The 21,804-nt window shown below is 61.1% G+C and overlaps 1 protein-coding gene across 1 annotated transcript in view; it reads left to right on the top strand.

Annotated features, from left to right (window-relative positions):
* The window catches only part of AGAP3 (ArfGAP with GTPase domain, ankyrin repeat and PH domain 3), a 115,031-nt gene extending 93,585 nt beyond the window's left edge, over window positions 1–21,446 (top strand). Inside the window, exons 12-19 of the mRNA XM_079301195.1 lie at window positions 3,083–3,256; window positions 7,310–7,471; window positions 17,263–17,417; window positions 17,826–17,916; window positions 18,240–18,462; window positions 19,395–19,650; window positions 19,864–20,111; window positions 20,509–21,446. Of these exons, the coding sequence (XP_079157321.1) occupies window positions 3,083–3,256; window positions 7,310–7,471; window positions 17,263–17,417; window positions 17,826–17,916; window positions 18,240–18,462; window positions 19,395–19,650; window positions 19,864–20,085 (1,283 nt within the window). The 3' untranslated portion in view covers window positions 20,086–20,111; window positions 20,509–21,446. The remainder of the gene's footprint in view (window positions 1–3,082; window positions 3,257–7,309; window positions 7,472–17,262; window positions 17,418–17,825; window positions 17,917–18,239; window positions 18,463–19,394; window positions 19,651–19,863; window positions 20,112–20,508) is intronic.
* The last annotated feature ends 358 nt before the right edge of the window (window positions 21,447–21,804 follow it).

Here is a 21,804-nt window from a genome sequence, read left to right as displayed (position 1 = left end):
AAAAGGTCTCTAGTGACTGCAAATTGTCTCCTTCCCAACTGGTGGTGCCTTTTGGCTATCTCCCCTTTACCCTGTATCCTGAGCAGCCACACCTTAGTGAAGAATTCCTAGTTTGCTGTGGTCCAGGTGTCTCACTGAAGCCTCTGGGCTGCCGTGCCTTGCCTGGGAAAGGCCATTCTGGATTGAGCTGGTTTTCCATCCAGTGCCACACCATCAGCTGGGCTGTACTGAAAAGGCATCACAGGGCCCTGTGAGCCTCTTTTGGGCAGAGGGACTTGGGGAGCTGAGAGTTTGGGGTTCAGTCCCTGCAGGTGGTATTGACGTGTCACCTGTCACCCCCTTTACAGGGAGCGTGTCCAGCAGCTGCCAGGGTGTCACTTCCAAAGGAAGTTCCTGGGAGCTCTGGCCTTACTGGGGCACCCAGCAGCTCCCTGGGAGAAGCTGGAGCTGCACAGCACGAGGGCTGTGAGTGAGCCAGTGGCTGGGCTGTGGAACCCCCAGAGGTGCAGGGAGCTTGGAGGGGCTGCAGAGCTGATGGAAGCTGTTCCTTCCTTCAGAATGAAGCTCTGGCACTTGTGGTAGCCCGTGTGCTCCTCAGAAGTGTAATGAAGGGGCAGGTCCTGGTGGGCTGGGGCTCCTGGCCTGGCTGTGTGGGTGTGCAGGGGTCACATCTGCACTCCCATGGGCTCTGCAGGACTTTCCCCTTTGCAGGAGGAGCTTTTCCCAGTTTCTGCTTTCCCTTCTTCACCTTCTCTGCTCTGTGGCTGTGGCCATAACCAGGGCTGGGGGTGCCTGGGGCTTGGTGCATCCCATTATCCCTTTATCCCATTATCCCAGCCCAGCCCCATTCCCAGCACCAAGCCCACCCCAGCCCCAGTGGCAGGGGAGCAGTGCTGTCCCTGCAGCAGCAGCAGCAGCAGCAGCAGGCTCCCTCCCACGAGGAGGCAGAGAGGAGATGGATGCAGCAGTCAGGAGCGGAGCGCCAGCTAATTACCCTTCCGAGTGTGTCTTGTAAATTAAGGGCTAATTAGAGGCAAAGTCAGTGTCATGGTTTTACACGTGTTTCTGTGGCGCTGAACAAGGGGAGGGAGGGGGAACATGCAGCAACCAGGCTGGAGCAGGAGACGTGGGGACGTGGTGGGGCTCTGCAAGGAGGGTCCTGCAGCCTGGGGTCGGGGTGGGGAGCACAGGGGCAGGGAAATTCGGGGTGCAGGTCCTGGCAGTTTGGGGTTCAGGGCAGCTCACGTGCAGGGCAGTTCAGGGTTCAGGGCAGATCAGGGTTCAGGGCTGTTCAGGGTTCAGGGCAGTTTGGGGTTTGGGGTGCAGGGTCCTGGCAGCTCAGAGTTCAGGGCTGTTCAGGGTTCAGGGCAGTTTGGGGTTTGGGGGCAGGGTCCTGGCAGCTCAGGTGCAAGGCTCCCCGTGGGCACTGTGGCAGGCAGGAGCTGCAGGCCAGGCTCACAGGGGATCCTGCACAGCACTGCATTTTGGGGAAGGGCATTGTGGTCCAGGATGAGAACAGGGAAGAAGAGAATGGGAGGGACCTGCCATGCTGGTGATAAAGGAGTGATGGCAACGATGGTGGTGATGATGATGGTGATGATGATGATGATGGTGGTGGTGGGTGGCAGGCATGCCTGGTGCAGGGCTGGTGCCCACATCACCCCTCCTTTCAGCACTTGCCTTTGGAGGGGGTGTTTGAGCTCTTGAGCTGTCCCTCAGGCACTGGCAGCCCTGGCTGTGCTTGGGCACATCTGAATAGCATCTCTTGGGGTCTCATGGGAGCAGCAGGGGCAGGAACACACATTTATGAACTATGGGGCTTCAGTGGCATTTTGTGGGGCTCTGCTCTTCGCAGAGGGTGGCACAGCACAGGGATAGGTTGCCCAGGGAGGTTGTGCCATCTCCCTCCTTAGAGAGGCTCCAAAGTCACCAGAAACAGTCCATGGCCACTGGCTCTGGGGGCTCTGCCTGAGCCAGGCCCAGGATGATGCCAGAGCTCCCTTCCACCTCCCTTCAGCCGTGCTGAGCTCCGTGGGAGCCAGGTGAGTCTGGTTTCACACAGCAAGGCAGGTGGGCTGTGCTGGGGGCAGCAGCCCCCCCTGCTTCCACAGATGCTGATTTGCCTCTTGGGAGGCTCCACTTGCAGCAGTCCCTGGGACCAAGGCTCAGCTCCTCGCAGCCCAGCCTCTGGAGCTGCTCTGTGGCCCTGCCCTGGGCCATGGCCAGGTGGGCTGCAGTGGGAGTCCCAGCTCAGTGTCTGTGCCTCCAGGCAGGGAAGGAGGCTCTGGAGCAGGGACAGGCCCTGCTCTCAGCCCTGAGCTCCCAGAGCAGTGTCTGTGCAGTGGCTGGGGCAGAACGGCCTGGGGGAGGGTGGGAGGGGGCTGCTGGTGGGCAGGTGCAGAGAGATCCCTCGGGCTGGTTCCTCCTCTGGCAGACTGCTGCAGACTGAACGGGAGGCTGTGTGCTCCCTGTCACAACCCTTCTGCTTGCTATTCTGGACACTTTGGGTATTCCTATAATCCATAAACACTTGACCCATTTTGCATCACTGAGTGATCGTGTCCTCTGTGACAGCCTCTAGTCCCAAAAACACTCCTCTCTTGGGGGTTCAGGTTCCTGGGCTCAGCCACAGCAGTTTTGAGCTGGTGGGAAAAGGAATTTGCACCTGCCATCCCCACCTTGCAGAAATCTGTTCCCCTGCTTGTTTCTTTGACACCCTCCATGTGATTTCACATCTCTCCCAGTGCCCCAGCACGGCTGGATTTCCTGCCAGGTTCACACAGGAGAATGGAGTGGAGAGATGGAAGTGGGTGTGCTGATCGCGGGGTGGGTTTGGGTTTGCCCGGTTGCCCGAGGCTGTAGTGGGAATCAGGAGCATGAACCGCAGCCGGGTGCCAGGATCCGTAGCTGTGCATGCCGGGCTGCTGCACTGCAGCCCCCCTGAGCTGGGGTCTCTCTGGGAGGCGGGCTGTGCTGGGCTCTTCCGCAGCACCCTAGGGACCGGGCAGCGAGAGCCTGCCCGCGGGGGCCAGCCGAGCCGTGCGGCAGCGGTGTCAGCCCCCGCTTGCTGACTGTCCCGCAGGTGCCCCCCACTCGAGCAGCAGCACGTCCCTGCACTCGGAGCGCTCCGTCAGCGGCGTCAGCCTGGTGGGCTTCAGCTGCAAGGCGGACGGGATGCACCAGCGCTCCTACTCCGTGTCCAGCGCCGAGCAGTGGAGCGAGCCCGCGCCCGTGCCCGCCGCCTGCCCCGGCCCCGGTGAGTATCCGCTCCCCCGGCTGCGCCCCTGCTCGGCAGCTCCGCTCTCCGCCCGGGAGGAGCTGGCCGGCTCCGAGCCCCCCGCCCCGACCTTGTGCCGCGGCTTTCCCTCATCCCTGCGCCTCGTGGGCACCCCCGTCTCCCCGATTTCGGGGCAGTTGAAGGAATAGGAGTGATTCCTGTCTCTGGAGCACACACTGAGCACAGCCCGCCCCCTCCCCCCACGCTCACTCGCTCTCAGTGATGTTTCAGGACAGTTGAGTGAATTAAAATAATTCATACATTTCCCAACGTAGCCACTTTGCCGAATTGGAAAATAAATGCTTTTGTGCTGCATTCATCACTCCTTCGTTCCTGGCTCTGCCGCCGCACTAAAAAAGCAGTTAAATGCACATCAAGAGTGGAGGAGCCATTTCCATGCCTGCTCGCCCCTTGTAGTTCTCATTAGCGCGGCAGCCGCCCCCCCGCCCGCTCCCAGGGGCTTTCGCAGTTTAAAGGAGCCTCTTTATGATCATTACCGGAGTCCGACTGTGCGGGCGCCATTTGCAGCTGAGGAGGCTCCTCATTTGTAACTGTGAAAAACTATCAATTTCAGCGCGCCTGATGCAGCGGCTCCATCATTGGCCCCATCAGCTCCCTGCTGGAAGCGAATTAATCAGACTGTTACTGCTGATGGGGCAGCGCGGGCGAGGGGAGCGCAGGGGCAGCGCCGAGCGGGGCTGTGCCGGCAGCGCTGGGCTGGGCAGGGCAGGGCACGGCCGGGGGACCGCGACACTGGGACACTGGGACACTGGGACAGTGGGACAGTGGGGAGCTTGGCTGGAGGACTGCTACACTGAGTAGCCATTGCCAGGGGGCTGGACACAGGTGTGCCTGCTCATCCCGTGCTGGAGAGACTCCCAGCCCAGGTGCCCCTTGCTGCTCTGCACAGGCACACACCTTGGCTCAGATTGGTCTGTGGCACCAGCCCTCTGCACAGCAGCTCCCTGCCCTGGTTCCTCCTGCCCCAGGAGCTGTCAGGCATCATCCTTCCTCCCCTCTGCAGAGCTGGGGGCTGGTGCTGCCGTGCTCTGTGTTGCCCTGCCCTGCCCTGCTCTGGGTGGCACAGGAGAGCCAGCCAGGCTGTGTCCCCATCCCTCTGTCCCATGTCCTGCCCCTTGTCCTTTTGCTCTCCATCCCTCTGCTCCCTGTCCTTCTGTTCCTGTCCATGCTCACAGCACCTGGACCTCTTCCTCTTCTATGCACAGTTACTGGAGACTCAGATGGGACTGATCTGCAGTCTGTCATAGCAGGAAAAGAAATAGTTTTTAAACTAAAAGTGGATGGGTTTTGACTAGATAGAGGGAAGCAGTGTTTTATTGAGAGGGTGGTGAGGCAGCAGGGTGCCCAGAGATGGCTGCCCCTGGACCCCTGGCAGTGTCCAAGGCCAGGCTGGATGTGGTTTGGAGCAGCCTGGGACAGTGGAAGGTGTCCCTGCCCATGGCAGGGGTGGGATTGGGTGAGCCTTGATCCCCTCCTGCCCAAACCATTCTGTGATTCTGTGCTGCTGCAGCCAGTGGAGAGGGGAGGTGCCACCAGTGCTCAGTCTGTCCTGTGTGCTGGTGGCTGCTCTCAGGTCCCAGTGCCCTGTGCTGGTGCTCCAGAGAGCCAGCCCAGGGCCAGCTCTGCTGCAGGGCCTGCAGCACACCATGGCCATGCCTGGGGGTGCCAGGCAGCTCCCAGGGCTGCATCCCTGCTGTGTCCCCCACAGCCCCAGCTGACAGGAGTGGATTCCCAGTGTTGTGAGGGAGGTTGGGTGGGCAGTGCTTTCCACATGGCAGGGCTGAGCTGAGCAGCACAGCCCCCCTCCACCAGGGAGCTGAGCTGAGTCCTGCACCACACCCGAGCCCAGCCCTGCCAGAGACCAGGCTCTCTGCTGAGTTTCCAAACCTGCATGGCAGGCAGGGGAGGAGTTTTCCTGTGCTCAGAGCTGATTCTGGGCACACAGCAAGGCTGCAGGCTGCCATCCCAGCTCTGGGATGTCTGCTCTGGTTCTGCAGTGGGGTGGGACCATACAGTCATATAAACATGCTCCAGCACATTCTGTATCTATCCCTAGTGTAGAAGCCCTGCAGCCCACCTGTGGGGTTCCAGGGTCCCCCTAAAGGGCCCAGGAGGTCCCAGGTGTGCCTGTGGAAGGTTCCCTTGGTGAGATGGGACTCTTGAAGTCCTTGGGTGAGGGGTTCAGTTGCTGCTGGAGAAGGAGAGATTGAGCAATGTCTGATCTAGCAGAGGGAGTGTTCCATGTGCTGCCCCCACCCCATTGCCATCCTGTCCCCATCCCACAGGGGCCCTGAGGTCCCCAGCTCTGGTGTTGGCTGCTGGGCAGGAAGAGCAGGGACGTGGGTGATGATCTGATCCCTCAGGAGCTGCTCATGGCAGGCCACAGAGGGGAATGTGAAAATGTGTGACCCCATTCACTGAGCCTGCAGTGGGGCAGGGTGCCAGAGGTGTGGGATTTGGCCCAGGCAGCATCCTGATGAGCAGGTGGGCAGCAGAGGGAGGATAGAGGCACTGCTGGTGAGAAAGTTCAGGTCCCCTGTGGCATATGGCTGGGAGCTGAAGGTGCTTCACACCTGCTCTGAGCACGGTCTTGAGCATGATCAGTAATTTATATTTAGAAAACTGGAGTCTGATTTTATTAGATTTATCTCTCTTAATTGTCAAGGGTGAGCTATTTCCCCATGGATAAATAGCAGCAGAAACACCCTACTGGTGTGTGTCAGTGCAGGGGAAGGCAGAGCTGGGAGAGCTCCAATGCTGCAGCCTCTCAGCTGCGTGAGGGGACACCAGCTGCACCTCCATCCCTGCCTGGGCAGCTCCTGCCCTGTGCCCCTCTGTGCCTCTCCCCACCCCCTGCTGCTGCTTGTTGAGACAGACCAAGCCCAAAAACCATTCTGACCAAACCAGGATCAGCTGAGGGAGCTGGGCCAGGAGAAAGGCTTGGCAGGTCCCTGCCCTCCCACTGCTGGAGCTGCTGCCCTTGTGCAGTGCTGGGATTCCTCTCTTCATTCCAGGTGCCACAGAAGATGGAAATGGGAGCTCAGGACTCGGTGGCAGACACTGGGCTGTGGCAAAGAGGCCGGGGCAGGGTCCTGGGCAGGGTCCTGGGCGGGGGGCTGCCCCCCTGGCCCGGGTGGGTGGACACTGCAGAGGCAGCAGTGGATTTAGGAGAGGGTTAACAGAGCAGGGCTCCTGCGCCTCGCTGCCTTCCCCGGAGTCTGCATTTTTATGCTGATTGGAAGCCTGCGCTGTGTGTGCTGCTGAAATTGAATGTCAGGCTTTTGATTTTGTTGCTGGTCTCTAATGAAATTTGACATTTAATGGTGAGTGCAGCGGCAGCGTGTGTGTGTGTGATCGGAGCTTGATTAGCGCACTCTAATTGACAGTAATTAGGCAGCTCCCTGATTGTTTCTAATTCTGCTATTAATTGTAAGGAACAGTATGATTGAGGATAAATTTGGTGCGTTGCTGCTGGGGATGCAGCTCCTTCAGCTCCGTATCGGAGCCTATTGAGCCCAGGGTGCTCAGGTTCTGTGTGGCGAGCCCATCACCTCGCCTGGCAGAGCAGGGCTGCACTTCCAGAGAGCCTCTGCATGCTGGCCTGCCCCTGCCCCAGAGAGCACCGTGGGGCCTGTTCCTCCCCCAGACTCTTCTCCAGGGAGGGGGCAGCTTTCCCAGGAGCTCCTGTTTGGGGCAGGCCATGGGGCTGCCCCAGAGGTGCTGCTGTGATTGTCCTGCGTAGATCCCAGTGCAGGGGGGTCCAGCCTGGCTGTCCAGGGAGCTGCAGTGGCTGTGGGAGCAGCCCTGTGCCATGGTGCCATGGGGCTGGGCACGTCCTGTGCCATGGGGCTGGGCACATCCTGTGCCATGGGGCTGGGCACGTCCTGTGCCATGGAGCCGTGTGGCCCAAGCCAGCCAAGGGCTGGGGCTGCTCCAGAGCCCTTGGGTGTCCTGGGAAGAGGAGGCTGTCAGTGTCCCACTGTACATGACTTGCCTTGTTTTTGTCTTTAGCTAACGGTACTGCCGACTCACTGAGCTCCAGCCCAAACATTTCCAGTGCTGCCAGCCCAAAGCTGGAGCCCCCTCCATCACCACATGCCAACAGGAAAAAGCATCGCAGGAAAAAGAGCACGGGGACGACTCGGCTGGACGGCCCCAGCACGGCAGCAGAAGGTAGGAGGGTGTGCCTGGGCAGCTCCCAGGGTGCTGCAGCTCTCTGGGTGCCTGGCTCTGGGAGTGCTGCTCCTGGGGGCTCAGAGCACTCCTTGCCCCACAGCTTGGGCTGGGGCAGGAAGGGGCAGCCAGCCTCTGATCTGCCTTTCCCTCCATTTCCCTCGTGCCACTGTCATGCCTCTGGTGCACAGACAGTTACTGGCAATTAAAATTGCCAACTGTGGTTGCACACCATATGGATAAGGGGTGCTTTCAGACACTTGTCACCACAAGGACCTATTTCCATTGGCTTGTAAATTGGCCAGACTTTCATATTTTAAAAGACCTGTGATGGGCACCTGCCTCGAGCCAAGGATCTTTTGGAAAAGCTTGTCTTCTTCAGAGGACCAGCTGAAGGCATGTGCATTGCTTACCCAATGCTCAGAGTACTGATGGGTTTTGTGTGGAGGAATTCTGGTGTCTGTGGTTGCTGAAGACTTGGCAGGCTGCCTTCATGGGGAAGCATTCTGCTGGGAAAAGACACCAGATTTGTCCAGGTAGAGATGAGCCTTTCAGCCATGTTCTACAAAGCCTACATCTGTGATTAGCTGCTGGAGAAGTGAGATTTATTCTTGGTCATCCTGTCCCAGAGCACTCAATAAGCTTCTGTAGTGAACCAAAGTAAAGATGTAATTCAGAGGGGAGGAGGGTTCAGTACAAGTGTTTGAAGCTAACAGTTGCTGCAAAACAAGCCAGCAAATATTAGTCTGTACCTGAAGGTGCTGCAGCTGTACTGGCACTGTGCTCCAAATCCTGTGTCTGCCTGCAGTGCAGCAGCCCAGGTGTCCCATAGCAGAGCAGCTCCAGTTCTTGTTCTTGGAATCATTGCTTTGATGTGCAGAGTTGGGCAGCTCTGCTGTTCCTTTTTTTGCTGTTGCAGTTGTCTGCATCTGAAATGCACCAAGTCTAAGACTTCTCCTCTGGAGTGGTTGGTTGAGGAACCTTGGGCATTGTTTGAGTCTGTCACACTAGTGTCCCTTGGTTAGCAGAGAGCACTGCCTGTAGTTGCACTTTGTTCTTAGCTCTGTGTGTGTGTTGCCTCCTCAGATCCATTGTTGCCCTTCCCAAACTGGTTTGCAGTTCTCAGCCCAGTGCTTGGCAAAAGGAGAGGCTCATTCTTTGTATGCATAGTGGGATAGTGAAGGAGGGGATGGATTTGCTCCCCCATATGTAAGACTGAGAAGGCATGTGCTGAAGTATTGTGTCCTATCCTGTGAATGAAATGCTAAGGGAGAATTGTAAAGGAGGTCCCAGGGGTGACCTCAGTGTGATGATTGGGTTTATCAAGTGGACATGAGGGCTCCCAGCTGAGCACAACAAAGGCCAAGGAGCACAGGACTGATGTGTCAGTGCTTGCAGAGGAGGTCTGGCCCTGTGGCTGCTCAGTGCAGCTGACAGGGTGTGAGAGGTGCAGATGCTGGGACCTCACAGTACACAGAATATAATGCAATTTCATAGCAGAAAAGGTAATTGAATGTGGGAACACTTTTATGAAGCAGTAACATGGACTAACCACTGCTGAAGTCTTAAAATTTGATTAGTTCCCTTTCAACAACACGTGTGCTTGGCAGAATTCCCAGCCCTCTGCTCCCAGATGCACAGGGAAGGGCTCTCACCCTTATGTGCCCAGGACAGGAATCTTTGAGTAATCCAGGTTTTTCCATCATTTCATAGGGATGTGGTTTTTTTCAGTCTCACTCCTTCTGTCCCTCCTGGATTGGCAGTGTCCCTGGAAGGTGGAGTGATGGGGATGGAGACACATGGCCAGCATGAGGGCATCAGAGTATTTTTGGTGTTTCCTGCACTGGTCCTTGGCCATGGTGGTGAGCTGGGCAGAGGTCTGTCTCACCTGAAGTGTTACCCAGGTCCTGTCTCAGGCTAACACAGTTCATTTAAAGCCCTATCAGGTGTTGTAGCAGTACAACTTTTCCCTACAATGTGCATTCCTTGGCATTTATCAACACGGAACTTCATTTACCAGCAAAGTGTCAGTTACCAAACTTCATCTGTCACTGCACAGACCTTGCACACAGACCTTGTGCAGAGCCTCTGGCACCAGGGCTGAGCAGGAGGAGCCCCCTGTGTGCTGTGCAGTGTTTGGGTGCCAAAGTGCAGGAGGGCAGCAGGAGGCTGAGCTGCAGTGGGCAGGAGCAGCGCAGGCACCGTGCGAGGGGTGAGGAGAGCCCAGCACAGCACAGGGGCATCCAGGGCACACAGACTGCCCATCCTCCATGTCCCCAGGGGCAATCCAGGCTTTCCAAGCCCCTGTGTCATTTTCCAGTGGCTCAGTGGGTGCAGCACGTGCAGCTCAGTCGGGCAGAGCTGGTGGAAGCAGCTGCTCCCAGCTGGGGCACAGTGCTGCTGGGGCTGCTGCGTGCTGCCTTGCTGCCTTTTGGTCAGCTAGGGACTAACTGAACTTGCATTTATTGTTTAAAAGAATCTGGTCTATTAGAAAATCGATCCAACTGCAAGATTGTAATTGCAGAGGCTGGGTCAGTTCTGTCGTGCTCCCAGCTCACCCTGCATGGACAGGACCTGCTGCTGTGGGCAGCATCTGTGCCAGCAGAGCTGTGCTCCAAGCCATGGGAGCAGCCACTGTTGCTGATTAGAGCTACCCAGCTTGGTTTGAGCCAGTTCCAGCAGCAGTGAGCTGTGTGCCCCATTTTGGCCTGAGGGGGACATCCTGGTCAAGAGAGGACCATGTGCATCCCTGTGCTCAGTGTGAATTACGGAGCTGGTCACACATCCTTTCACCCCTGTCCTGGTACCTTTGTGAGTGACTTGGTTGCTCTCTCCTGCTCTGAGCAGGATGTCCCTGGGTGGGTATTGCCCCACACACGGGCATGGCCGATGGTTTCTGTCATGGACTGGTGTCCATAAATGTGACTGATACCCCCCTGAATCTGTTTTAGCTGCTTTTGAACAGTTATGGCAGTTTTTTTCAGAGCAGGGTAATTTGAGTTTTTTGCTTCTGCATAGCCAACATGGTGAAAGTGTGAAATTGCTGTGCCAGGAGTGAGACTGCTGTTCCTGTGGCAGGGCTGCTGTCCCTGTGGCAGGGCTGCTGTCCCTGTGGTGCTGATCCCTCTGTGGAGGGCTCAGACCCTGGCAGGAGCGTGGGGACAGCCCAGTGAGGAGCCGTGCTTCCCATTAGCTCCTGCAGTGTGGCGGTGCTGGTGTGGGGAGCACTGTGCAGGGACACCCCCCAAAACTTCACGGCCGCCAGAGCAGCCCTGGGGTTGTGTGAGGGAGCAGGTTTGGGCTGTTCAGGCTGCCTGCACCGCCCCGTACCCGTGAGCTAGGCACGAGCAGCTCAGGTTAGCATCCTGGGAAAGTTGGTGAGGTCTGGGGATAAATTGCCATCAGTTTATCTCATTTAGTAGGTAATCAGCGCCAGGGACGTGCAGAGCAATTGAATCTTAGTTGTTCTGAAGTATCATAAATCAAACGAGCTGTTGCTTTTTTACATGGGCTCATGTTAAAGAGAGCTCGGTGTCAGGCTGCCGGGAGCATCGGCAGAGCATGGCAGGCGTGGGATTGGGCTGCCGGCGCTGTCAGAGCTGGGCGTGCAGCTGGGCTGTCAGCAGCGCCCTCGGGCTGGCGGGCTGTGCCGGGGACAGGGGTGCTCGTCCCCTCGGGGTGGGTGCAGTGCCGTCCTGCAGGGACCTTCAGGAAACTGCTCTCTGAGAGCCCAGCACGGCTCTGTGCCGGGAGCGCCCTGTCCTGCCGCAGCCCGGCCCGGGCCCGGCGGGGGAGCAGCGGGGCTGGGGGCAGTGGGGCCGGGGAAGCAGCGGGGCAGGGGGAGCAGCGGGGCTGGGGGAGCAGCGGGACCGGGGAAGCAGCGGGACCGGGGGAGCAGCGGGACCGGGGGAGCAGCGGGACCGGGGGAGCAGCGGGACCGGGGGAGCAGCGGGACCGGGGGCAGCGGGGCTGGGGGAGCAGCGGGGCTGGGGGCAGTGGGGCCGGGGAAGCAGCGGGGCAGGGGGAGCAGCGGGGCTGGGGGCAGTGGGGCCGGGGAAGCAGCGGGGCTGGGGGCAGTGGGGCCGGGGAAGCAGCGGGGCAGGGGGAGCAGCGGGGCTGGGGGCAGCGGGGCCGGGGAAGCAGCGGGACTGGGGGAGCAGCGGGACCGGGGGCAAGCGGGACCGGGGGCAGCGGGACTGGGGGCAGCGGGGCCGGGGGAGCAGCAGCGGGGCCGGGGGAACAGGCAGGGCCGGGAGCAGCGGCAGCAGGGCCGGGGGCAGCAGGGCTGGGGGCTGCAGCAGGGCAGGGGGCTGCAGGGCAGGGGGAGCGGCACCTTCGCCGCGCTGCCTGCTCTGCCCCCGCGGCTGCCAGAGCTGCGGATAATGAACTTCTCATGTGCTTAAAGAGTGATGCAGGGTGCATGGCGAGAAGCTGACAGCCCCTTAATGTGCTTCTCAGTGGCGGCCAAACGGCGCGGTTTTGTCTTTGTTTTTCGGTTTTAAAACCCACAGGAAATTGATGGCCAGTAAAGAGTTGTGTTGGGGCGATGTGCGTGATTAATGCCAACTGTCAGGGGCTGTCAGGCCGGTGGCGGCGAGCGGAGCTGAGCCTGAGCCCCGCTCGCCAGATTGCCGGGGATTCCAGCGGCTGCCGCGGGCTGCCCTGCCCCACACGGCGCCTCACGGGCCGAGCCGAGCCGAGCCCAGCCCGGCCCGGCCCGGCCCAGTCTCTTCATTCACAGCTAACGAGTCACTGCGGCTCGGGATGGGCCGGCGGGGCGGGGCAGCCCATGCTGGGCATCGCTGTGCTCCTCCTGCTCCCTGTGTCCCTGTCCCCTGTGTCCCTGTCCCCTGTGTCCCTGTCCCCTGTGCTCTCCCCTGTGCTCTCCCCCGGGCTGTCCAAGCCCCGGGCACTCTGGGGCACTGGGGGCTCCATCACGCTGCTCCTGGCGCCTCTCCTGGCGCCTGTCCCCGCACAGGGGCCTGTCCCCGTCGCACTAATACAGGTTGGGAATATTGGGTTTAATGATCTGCAAAATGAGGAGGTAGCGAGCTGACATTTACGAATGGTGCTGCATCCTTCTCTTCCCAGACGCCTGCTAATTTGTTGATATCCCAAACACCTCATAATGATATGGTACAGTCGCAGCTTGCAAACAAGCATACTGAGGCCAGGGGCTGCAGCAGGACCCTCCCCACAGCCAGAGAGCAGAGCTCTGGCCTGGGGTCTGTCTGTGTGTCTGACAGTCCCTGCCCTGGACCGGGGTATCTCTGTGTGTCTGATGGGCCCTGCCCTGGGCTGGGGTCTCTCTGTGTATCTGACTGTCCCTGCCCTGGGCTGGGGTCTCTCTGTGTGTCTGACTGTCCCTGCCCTGGGCCGGGGTCTCTCTGTGTGTCTGACTGTCCCTGCCCTGGGCCGGGGTATCTCTGTGTGTCTGACTGTCCCTGCCCTGGGCCGGGGTCTCTCTGTGTGTCTGACTGTCCCTGCCCTGGGCCGGGGTATCTCTGTGTGTCTGACTGTCCCTGCCCTGGGCCGGGGTCTCTCTGTGTGTCTGACAGTCCCTGCCCTGGGCCAGGGTCTCTCTGTGTGTCTGACGGGCCCTGCCCTGGTCCTGCCCTGTGCCCCCCGTGCTGGGGGCTCCCCACAGCAGCCTGTGTGCTCCCACCCTGCAGGCACATGTGCTGTGCCAGCAAACAGCAGCAGGAGGGGTGGCAGTGGGAGAGGACAGCCATGCTCCGAGTGCCACCCCAGCCGTGGGGGCACCTGGGGGGCTCGGGGTGAGGCGTGGGGCCAGCCTGTCCCAGTGCAGCTCCTGGGGGAACACACTGCCTGGGGACCTGCTGCTGGGGACCCCACGGAGAGGCAGCGTGCCCGTGGGAAAGGAGGAGGGAAGCACTGCTCCCATGGCTCCGTGTCACAGTCTGCAGGGAGGGTCTTGGGGCTGGGCACCAGTGCAGGGTGCAGCCAGGGCCCTTGGCAGAGCAGGACCCAGCTCTGCCCCAGCCCTGTGCTGAAGCTGTTTTGAGCTCCCCAGCTCCCTTCTGCTCAGAGCTATACTTCCCCCCACTCAGAGCATGGAGGGGGAACTTGGCACGAGCTGTGAAGGCAGCACTCTGTGTCACTGCTGCTCCCGTTCCTTCTCCTCCCTGCCATCCCACAGGTGGGACACACTGCTCCACTGGGCTCCTTGCCACAGGGCTGCCTTGAGCTCTGCTCTTGCCTCTTGGTGGGCACTTCCTGACCCTCCTGCTGTCCCTTTGCCTGTGTCCTGGCTGGACACACAGGCTGTCTCCATTCTTGGCAGCCCTGTAGTGCCCTCTGCTCTCTGCAGGACCTTTCCCCCGAGGCTGGCGTGTTGGCAGAGGGAGGGTGCTGCCCCGGGGCCGCTCCTCTCCCTGTGGTCCTGCCCGTTCTTGGCTGCTGGTGCAGTCTGATTGCCCTGTGGCTCTGCTGTCCCAGCCGTGCCCTCCCTGATCCTGCTGCTGCTCAGAGCCCTTGTTCCTGGGCTGTGTTGGGAGGGGGGTCGAGGGTTAACCCATTAGCAGAGCTGGCTCGCACCAAACTCTGCTCAGCAACTCTTCACGGAGCTCAGTCTTTAAAACATCATCAAAAAATCATCAGGAGAGAGAGAGGCAGCGCATCCATTTCCACTGCCCACTAATTCTAATGGAGCTGCTGTAATGGGCTCCCCCCGTGCTCTGGGGCAGCTGCAGGGCTGGGGCCGGGCTCTGCCAGCTGGCCCCCCGATAGCCACTCATCGGGGGCAGCTGGGAAGGGCTCCCCACTCCTCTGGGCGCCCTGTCAGGTCAGAGCTGGCAAACTCTGGGACTTCCCTGGCCTCTGAGAAGGAGCCTGTGCCCGTGTGTGGAGCAGGGGAGGGAGTTCTGCCAGCTCTGCTCCAGCAGAGATGGTCTGAACCCTTCTGCTTATGGCATCTGCTTGGTGCTGCCCTTTGGAAACCTGTACCTCTGCCCATAAGAAGCTGAGAATGCCCAGTACTTTCCCTGAAACAACAGCTCAAGTCTGATCGAACTTGTATGGGTGCCCTGAGGAGCTCAGGACCTGGTCCTGTTCCATGCCAGGAACACAATGTTCAGAGCTGCTGCAAGCCCTTGGTTGCTGTCCCAGCTCTGCTGATGCTCGTGTGTGAATCCAGGGCTGGGATCCCGCAGTGCTGTGCTCTTGTGTCGCTGCCACGCTGTGCTGAGGCCTGCAAAGACATCCAGCCCCACAGTGCCATCCTGCACTAGGAGTGGGGAATGTGCCTTAGCACAGCAGAAAAGCTGTGCTCTTTTGTTAGCTCTTCCCGGGCTCCAGGGCCTTTGTTCGGGTGAAGCTGGAATCCAGGAGGCACAAAGAAGGACGGAACGGAGCTCCTGCGCCTTGCGGAGCTGGCGCCAGGCTCTGGTTGGGCTGGGACTGCTCCCACGCTGGGACTGGGCAGCCCCAGGCTCTGGGGTATCCCTCAGCTGTGGCACTAGGAAAGCCCGTCCGAGCCGGGTTGGAGCCCCAGCAATGTCTCAGCCCTGTTGTGAATGTCGTGAGCAGAGTCTGGGAGCCACGTGGGGCCCCATGGTGCCCACACTGGGCACTGTGCCCCAGTATGGTGCCTCAAGGAGCAGCAGTGACCCCCACACCAGAGCCCTGGGCAGGCACAGCAGGCGTTTCTTCCCTGGAAAATGTACAGGTGCAGGAAGGCTGGGGCTGGGATTCCTGCCTGCCTGCTTGGTGGGGAGGTGCTGGGCAAACAGGGAACAGGAGCATGTGAGCCCAGAGCAGGGATCCTGGCTGTGTCCTGCTGACCATGACCTGCTGTGCAGAAGGCTCAGCAGCAGGCAGGACTTGGAGTGCATGCAGTGCTTCCCGAATCCAGGCAGCTGGCCTGGGCTCTGCAGCACAGCAGCAGCAGCAGCCACAGGTGGCTCAGATCAAGGCAGGATGGGGTTTGAGGAGAGCAGGGCCTGCTCTGATGTGCCAGGGTCCCCCAGGAGCGCTGCCTGCAGATGCTCCTCCAGCACCTGGGCAGCCTGTGCCCCCGGAGCTGTGCTGGTCCCTGCCTGGCCCCAGGCAGCCCCCAGCCCTGTGGCTGTGGGGGATGCTCCTGGCTCCCCTGCAGGCCGAGGCTCCTGCCCGTGCTGGGCTCTGGCAGCGCTCGCAGGGGCTGGTGCCAGCGAGCAGAGGAGCAATGCCTGTTAGCCTGGCTGCTGGCTGCTGTTTCCACTTTCAGTATTCACAAGCTAGCAGCTGTCTGTTTTCCAAGAATCTTGTTCTTGAGCTGGGGCTCTGGTGTCTGTGGGGTCTCTCCTGTGGCTGAGAGCTGGAGGAGGGTGCTGGACAAGTGGGATGTCCCAGTTACACTCGTGCAGAGAGAGGGGAGTCCAGCAGCATGGCTGAGTGCCCTGCACTCTGTCATCCTCACCCTCCTGAGGGCTCCCTCTCTCACTCCAGCAGGACACAGGCAGTTGCAGTCTCCCCAGAGGAGGAGCTGATTTAGGGTGAAATGAGTAAAAGAGCCTTGCCTTCCTATCTGGGAAGGGCAAGCCAGGACAGCCTCGTGCTGGGGTCATTCCATGCTGCCCAGGCTGAGATGGTGTGGAGACCCAGCCCTGTGTTCCCACACCAGTTCACGAGCCCTGGTGGTCTCCAGGCCTGGTCCTCGTCAGTGCAGATGCTGACCACAGCCCTGGGAGGAAGGGCTGGGCACTCCATCGTGCCCAACAGACCTGGCTGTTCTTGGGAGATGTCCCAAGGCTGCACTATGTCCTGGGGATGTTTGTGGACAGCCTGGCTCAGATGTGCCCAGGTGGCCCCTCAGTAGCTGAGGGTGGCCGTGGCCTTGGTGGCAGCTGGCCAAGGGCATCTGCAGCCATTCACTGGAGGCTGTGGCAGCTCCTCTGTCCCTGCCTTCCTGCTGCTTCCCTCTGCAGTGAGGGGCTTCTGTGCTGCAGAGAAGTCAGGGAGAGGAGGGGACCTCCCTCAAGCCCCTCCAGAGTGCCCTGCTCACCTCCCCACATCATGCCTGCAGTGCACAGCCCCTGCCAGGCTTGAGGCCAGAGCAGCTCTGCCTTGATGTGGACCAGAGGCCCCTCGGCCTCCGTGCTGTCTCTGGAGCTGAGCAGTTGACTCCCTGCTTTTAATAGAGAGCTGGGAAGGCACATTATGGAGATGAGGGTGTTATTTGCATAACGCTAATTAGGTAATTACAAATCATTTTGCTATGAGCTGAAGCGTGTGCTGTGACATAACGTTTATTAGTCATTCCATTCAGGCCCCGCTTAGTTAAGTCATTTACTGCACTAACTACTGAAGTTGGCAATAAAAGGTAAATGCTGGTGCTGGGTGTGAGGCTGACACGACACCCCATGAGCTGTGGCTGTGGGGGGCTGTGAGGCACAGCCAGGCTGGCAGGGCTTGGCAGGGCAGAGCAACCTTTGAGCCACAGCCCCTCTTGCACCCCCCACTCTGTGCCAGCCCATGGCTCCAGAGCTGCTCCAGGGTGGGTGCTGAGCCCGCTCGCTGGAGGGGCTGGGTGCACTGCTCCAGGGTTGGCAGCTTCTCTGAGGGTGGGACACGGGGCAGGGAGAGTGGGCACAAGCCAGTGGAGCTGTGTGGGGCAGAGGGAGGGAGGGCTGGCACAGAGCTCTTGTCTGCAGGCACTTGCCTGTCCCAGCCTCCTGGGCTCTGCTGCTGCCTCCAACCTGCCATGTGGGGATGGTGGGGATGGTGGTGGCTGCCAGGATCTGTGCCACCTCCTTCCCAGCCCCCTGTTATGGCACACCTTTCTCTTCCAGAGCCGGATGAGCCGTTTGAGTTCATTATCGTGTCACTGACGGGCCAGACGTGGCTCTTTGAAGCCTCAACATCAGAGGAGCGGGAGCTGTGGGTGCAGGCCATCGAGAGCCAGATCCTGGCCAGCCTGCAGGGCTGTGAGAGCAGCAAAAACAAGGTGAGACGCCTTGGCCAACTTCTGTTCTGTCTTCTGTGGCATCTGCTTTGCCACATTCCTCCAGGTCCCACACTTGCCTGTCTGTCCACACTGAATCCTGCCACGATCCCTCTTCTCCCAGTGGGAGTTCAGTCCCATCCCTGGCACTTCTCCCAGGTTTCTTGTCACGTCCTCCCCGCTGGCTCTGGCCCCACAGAGTACTCTGCATCCCATGTGCAGGATGCTGCGTGGTGCATTCCCTCCCTGGACGTGTCTGCCCTTTGTCCCCGCTCTGCCCACTGTCCCCTGCTCCCGTGGCACAGCTGGCCGCGCAGAGCGTGGTTGGAGCCCCGTGGTGCCAGCTCCCGGGGCTGGTGTGGCACTGTGGCAGGGGCTGGCCCGCAGTAAGGGGCCGTGTGTGTTTTGCAGGCTCGGCTGGGCAGCCAGGGCGACGCTCAGGCCATGCAGGCCGTGCGCACCGCGCGCGGGAACAGCTTCTGCGTGGACTGCGACGCTCCCAGTAAGATGTGCTGGGGGCTCACCCGGGAGGGGAGCGGGCTCCAGACACCCCAGGCACCCCTCCCTCAGCCCACAGAGACCTGCTCTGTGTGTGTCCTGTCCCCTCCTGCAGTGGACCTGCTCCTCGGGGTGGGCTACAGACCACACTGGCCCTGACTGCTCGCTGGCCAGCCTGAGGTCCGGCCTCTCCGTGCCCCTCTCCAGGGACACTGAACTGGGAAGGGCTCTGGTGGGCAGGTGCCTGTAAATACCAGTCTGAACCACAGGAAATGGGCTAGTCTTGGCAGGTTATTAACTCTCCCCCACTGATTGTGCTGCCCTCAGACCCGGACTGGGCCAGTCTGAACCTGGGTGCTCTCATGTGCATCGAGTGCTCCGGGATCCACCGCAACCTGGGCACCCACCTGTCCCGTGTGCGCTCCCTGGACCTGGACGACTGGCCCAGCGAGCTCCTCATGGTCATGACGGCCATCGGCAACGCGCTGGCAAACGCCATCTGGGAGGCAATGGTGGAGGGCTACCCCAAGCCCACGCCGGAGAGCAGTCGGTAAGGGTGGCTAACCCCAGAGATGCTTCTTGGGAAACACACCGGCAGGGCTGGGGGACACTGGGGGGTTGGGTGTGGCCACTGAGGCAGGCAGGATTCTTCAGGATGCTCCAGTGCTGGGGTCCCGTCTGCCTGCGAGGCGCTGGCCACCCTCTCGTGCCATCCTGGTGGGCAGCAGGGCCCCTCATCAGCCACAGCCGTGACTCTGAGAGCCGGGGCTGGCTGCAAAGCCGAAGGGGTTAACAGAGATGGCTTGGCAGCGTCCTGCGGGTCTCCAGGGTCCGTCCCTTTCAGGCCCTTGTCTGTCCCTATCGGAGCCGCTCCGCTGTCACTCATCCCAACAAGAGCCCATTCTGCGGCTTATCAGCGCTGGCGCGCGGGTCAGGGGGCGGCGGCGGCGGCGCTGATGGCGAGAATGGCAGCAGATAGCGGCGCGGGCGGCATCGATCGGCCGGCCCGCGGGACGGGCGGCACCGCGCCTTTGTTGGAGCCGCGGCGGCGATAAGGCGGCTCCCGCGGCGCGGGGCCGGCGTGTGCGGCGCTCACCTTCCCATGCGCTGGCCACGGCCCCGCGCCGGCTCGGAGCAGGGACGGTCCCCGAGCCGCCGCCGCGCGGGCGCTCGGCGCTGGGTGCGCAGGCAGGCGCGGGGCTGCAGCGAGAACCGCCCGGGCAGGCGGGCGTGGAGCACACCGTGTCCGTGGGGACCTGTCAGCAGGTGTCAGGCAGGGGTCCACAGTGGGGTGGCACAGACTCAGTGGCAGCTCTGGGCGCAGGGGCGCGGCAGGGGCTGTGCAGAACCTACCTGGGTGTGAGGGACGTTCGCTGCTCACACAGGTGTGTTCGCATGGCAGTGCTGATGCTCGTGCCCTTTTGTGCATGGGGCCCAGGTAAATTGTCTCAGCTGTGGCAGTGACGATGTGCTGTCTGGCAGGGAGGAGAAGGAGCGCTGGATCCGGGCTAAGTACGAGCAGAAGCTGTTTCTGGCCCCCCTGCCCCAGTCTGACATCCCGCTGGGGCAGCAGCTGCTGCGGGCCGTGGTGGAGGATGACCTGCGCCTCGTGGTGACGCTGCTGGCCCATGGCACCAAGGAGGAGGTGAACGAGACCTACGGAGACGGCGACGGGCGCACGGCGCTGCATCTGTCCTGCGCCATGGCCAACGTGGTGTTCACACAGCTGCTCATCTGGGTGAGGCAGAGCCTGCAGCCTGCGGCGCAGGGCTCCTGGTGCTGTCCCATCCCCCTGCCTTTATCCATCCTGCTTCTGTGGCTCCCCCACATGCCCACTGGCACTACCTGCCCACCCTCCCAGCTCCCTCCTCCTGCCTTCCCCGGAGCCCCTCTGCTCCCTGCCCCCGGGAGGGTGCCCAGGTGCCACTGACCAGCCCCTTCTCCCCTGCAGTACGGAGTGGACGTGAAGAGCCGGGACGCTCGGGGCCTGACCCCGCTGGCCTACGCCCGGCGAGCAGGCAGCCAGGAGTGCATCGACATCCTGCTGCAGCACGGCTGCCCCAGCGACAGCACGGCCACACTGACCCCCAGCCTGCCGCGCCGCAACGCCAACGCCAACAACAACGCCTGCGCCGCGGCGCCGGAGCTCAGCGCCAGCCCCGGCACAGCCTAGCGCCGCCAGCCCTCCGGCCACTGCAGGCTGCTCTCTCACTGCAGGCTGCCCCTGGCCACTGCAGGCTGCCCTGGCCACTGCAGGCTGCTCTGTCACTGCAGGCTGCTATGGCCACTGCAGGCTGCCCTGGCCACTGCAGGCTGCTCTGTCACTGCAGGCTGCTATAGCCACTGCAGGCTGCTATGCCACTGCAGGCTGCCCCGGCCACTGCAGGCTGCTCTGGCCACTGTAGGCTGCCCCGGCCACTGTAGGCTGCTCTGGCCACTGTAGGCTGCTCTGGCCACTGCAGGCTGCTATGGTCACTGCAGGCTGCTATGGCCACTGCAGGCTGCCCTGGCCACTGCAGGCTGCCCCTGGCCACTGCAGGCTGCCATGGCCACTGCAGGCTGCCCTGGCCACCCCAGGCTGTTCTGGCCACTGCAGGCTGCCCAGCCCTGCCAGGACCAGGGCTGCAGGAAGGGCTCTGGAGCAGCACAGCAGGGTCCCACGCTGCTGGCCCTGCCAGACTCCCCTTGCAGCCAGGAGGGGGCTGGGAGCCGGCTGGGAGCCAGCATGCTGCCCCTCTGCGCTGGCTGCAGCCGCCTCCCCGTGCAGCTGTGCAGAGCTGGTGCTGGCAGCTGTGCAGGGGCTCCCACAGAGTCACTGGGGTGGCTGCAGTGCACCCCGTTCCCTGACCGGTACATGCATGGGGAGGCAGTTTCTCCTGCCCCCCCCCCATCTGTAGATAAAGCAGGGGCTGGGGGCAGCTCAGGTGTGCAGCCCCCTGCACAGCAGCACAGGGGGGCTGGTGGCTGCAGCTGCTCCCTCGGGCAGATCAGTTTGGGCACTTCTGCTCTCCCTGCGTGTTGCCTCAGCACAGCCCCAGAGCCGCGGTGAGGGGGCAGCAGGGGCTGCCTGTTCCTCCACTGCACCCCGTGCAGGAGGGGTGCTCGCACCAGTGCTGCTCCCCACGTGCTGATGCAAGGTGGCGTCTCCCCAGCGCAGCCCCTGGACAAAGGCCTCCCCAGCTCTGTCTGTCTGTCTGTCTGTAGAGTCACTGTCCTTCCAGGTTCAAGCTCCAAGCCATACACAGTGTCTCCATCAGAGCCTCCCGCTGCTGCCCAGGTGGGGCTGGTCTCCAGCTGAGCAAGAGGAGAGGAGAGGAGCATCTCTCTGCATTGGGGCCAAGCCTCTGGCTGAATGCTGGAACCTTCAGGCTTTGGACACTGCTATGGAATGTCTCTGTCACTTGTGTATAAAATGTACATTGGAAATATTTATATGGACACTCTGTATATACGGTTTCTTTTCCATGAGTTGCCCTGTGTGTGTTACCTGCAGCCAAGGAGATATAGGCCAATAAAGCAACCCACCTCCTGCCAGGCCAGAGTTTCAGTGTGCTGCCTTTGGGTTTTCCAATGCAGCTCTGGTTTGCAGCTGGATCTGGTGCCTCTCCAGCCCACACTGACAAATGTTCAGCCTCTTCTGTGGCTTGGGCTCTGATCAACAGCAATGCTGTGCTGAACTGTGCCCCTGGGGCATGGCAGAGTGCTGAGGTGTGGAGGGCAGATGTGCCAGCCCTGGGCACTGAGGGACTTTGCCAGACCATGGCCCCAGAGGAGTGCCCAGCTCTGGTGGGATGGGATCCCACAGCAGAGGGCTGTGCTGAGAGGGACATGCAGGGCAGGAGTGCTGGGCCAGCGAGTGTGCAGCTGGGGAGGGGAAGGCAGAGGTGGGCAG

This window comes from Erithacus rubecula, assembly GCF_903797595.1.
Source record: "Erithacus rubecula genome assembly, chromosome: 3".
NCBI classification, from domain to species: Eukaryota; Metazoa; Chordata; class Aves; order Passeriformes; family Muscicapidae; genus Erithacus; species Erithacus rubecula.
The sequence above is the reverse complement of the archived record's forward strand: the minus strand, read 5'-3'. Positions and strand labels throughout refer to the sequence as shown.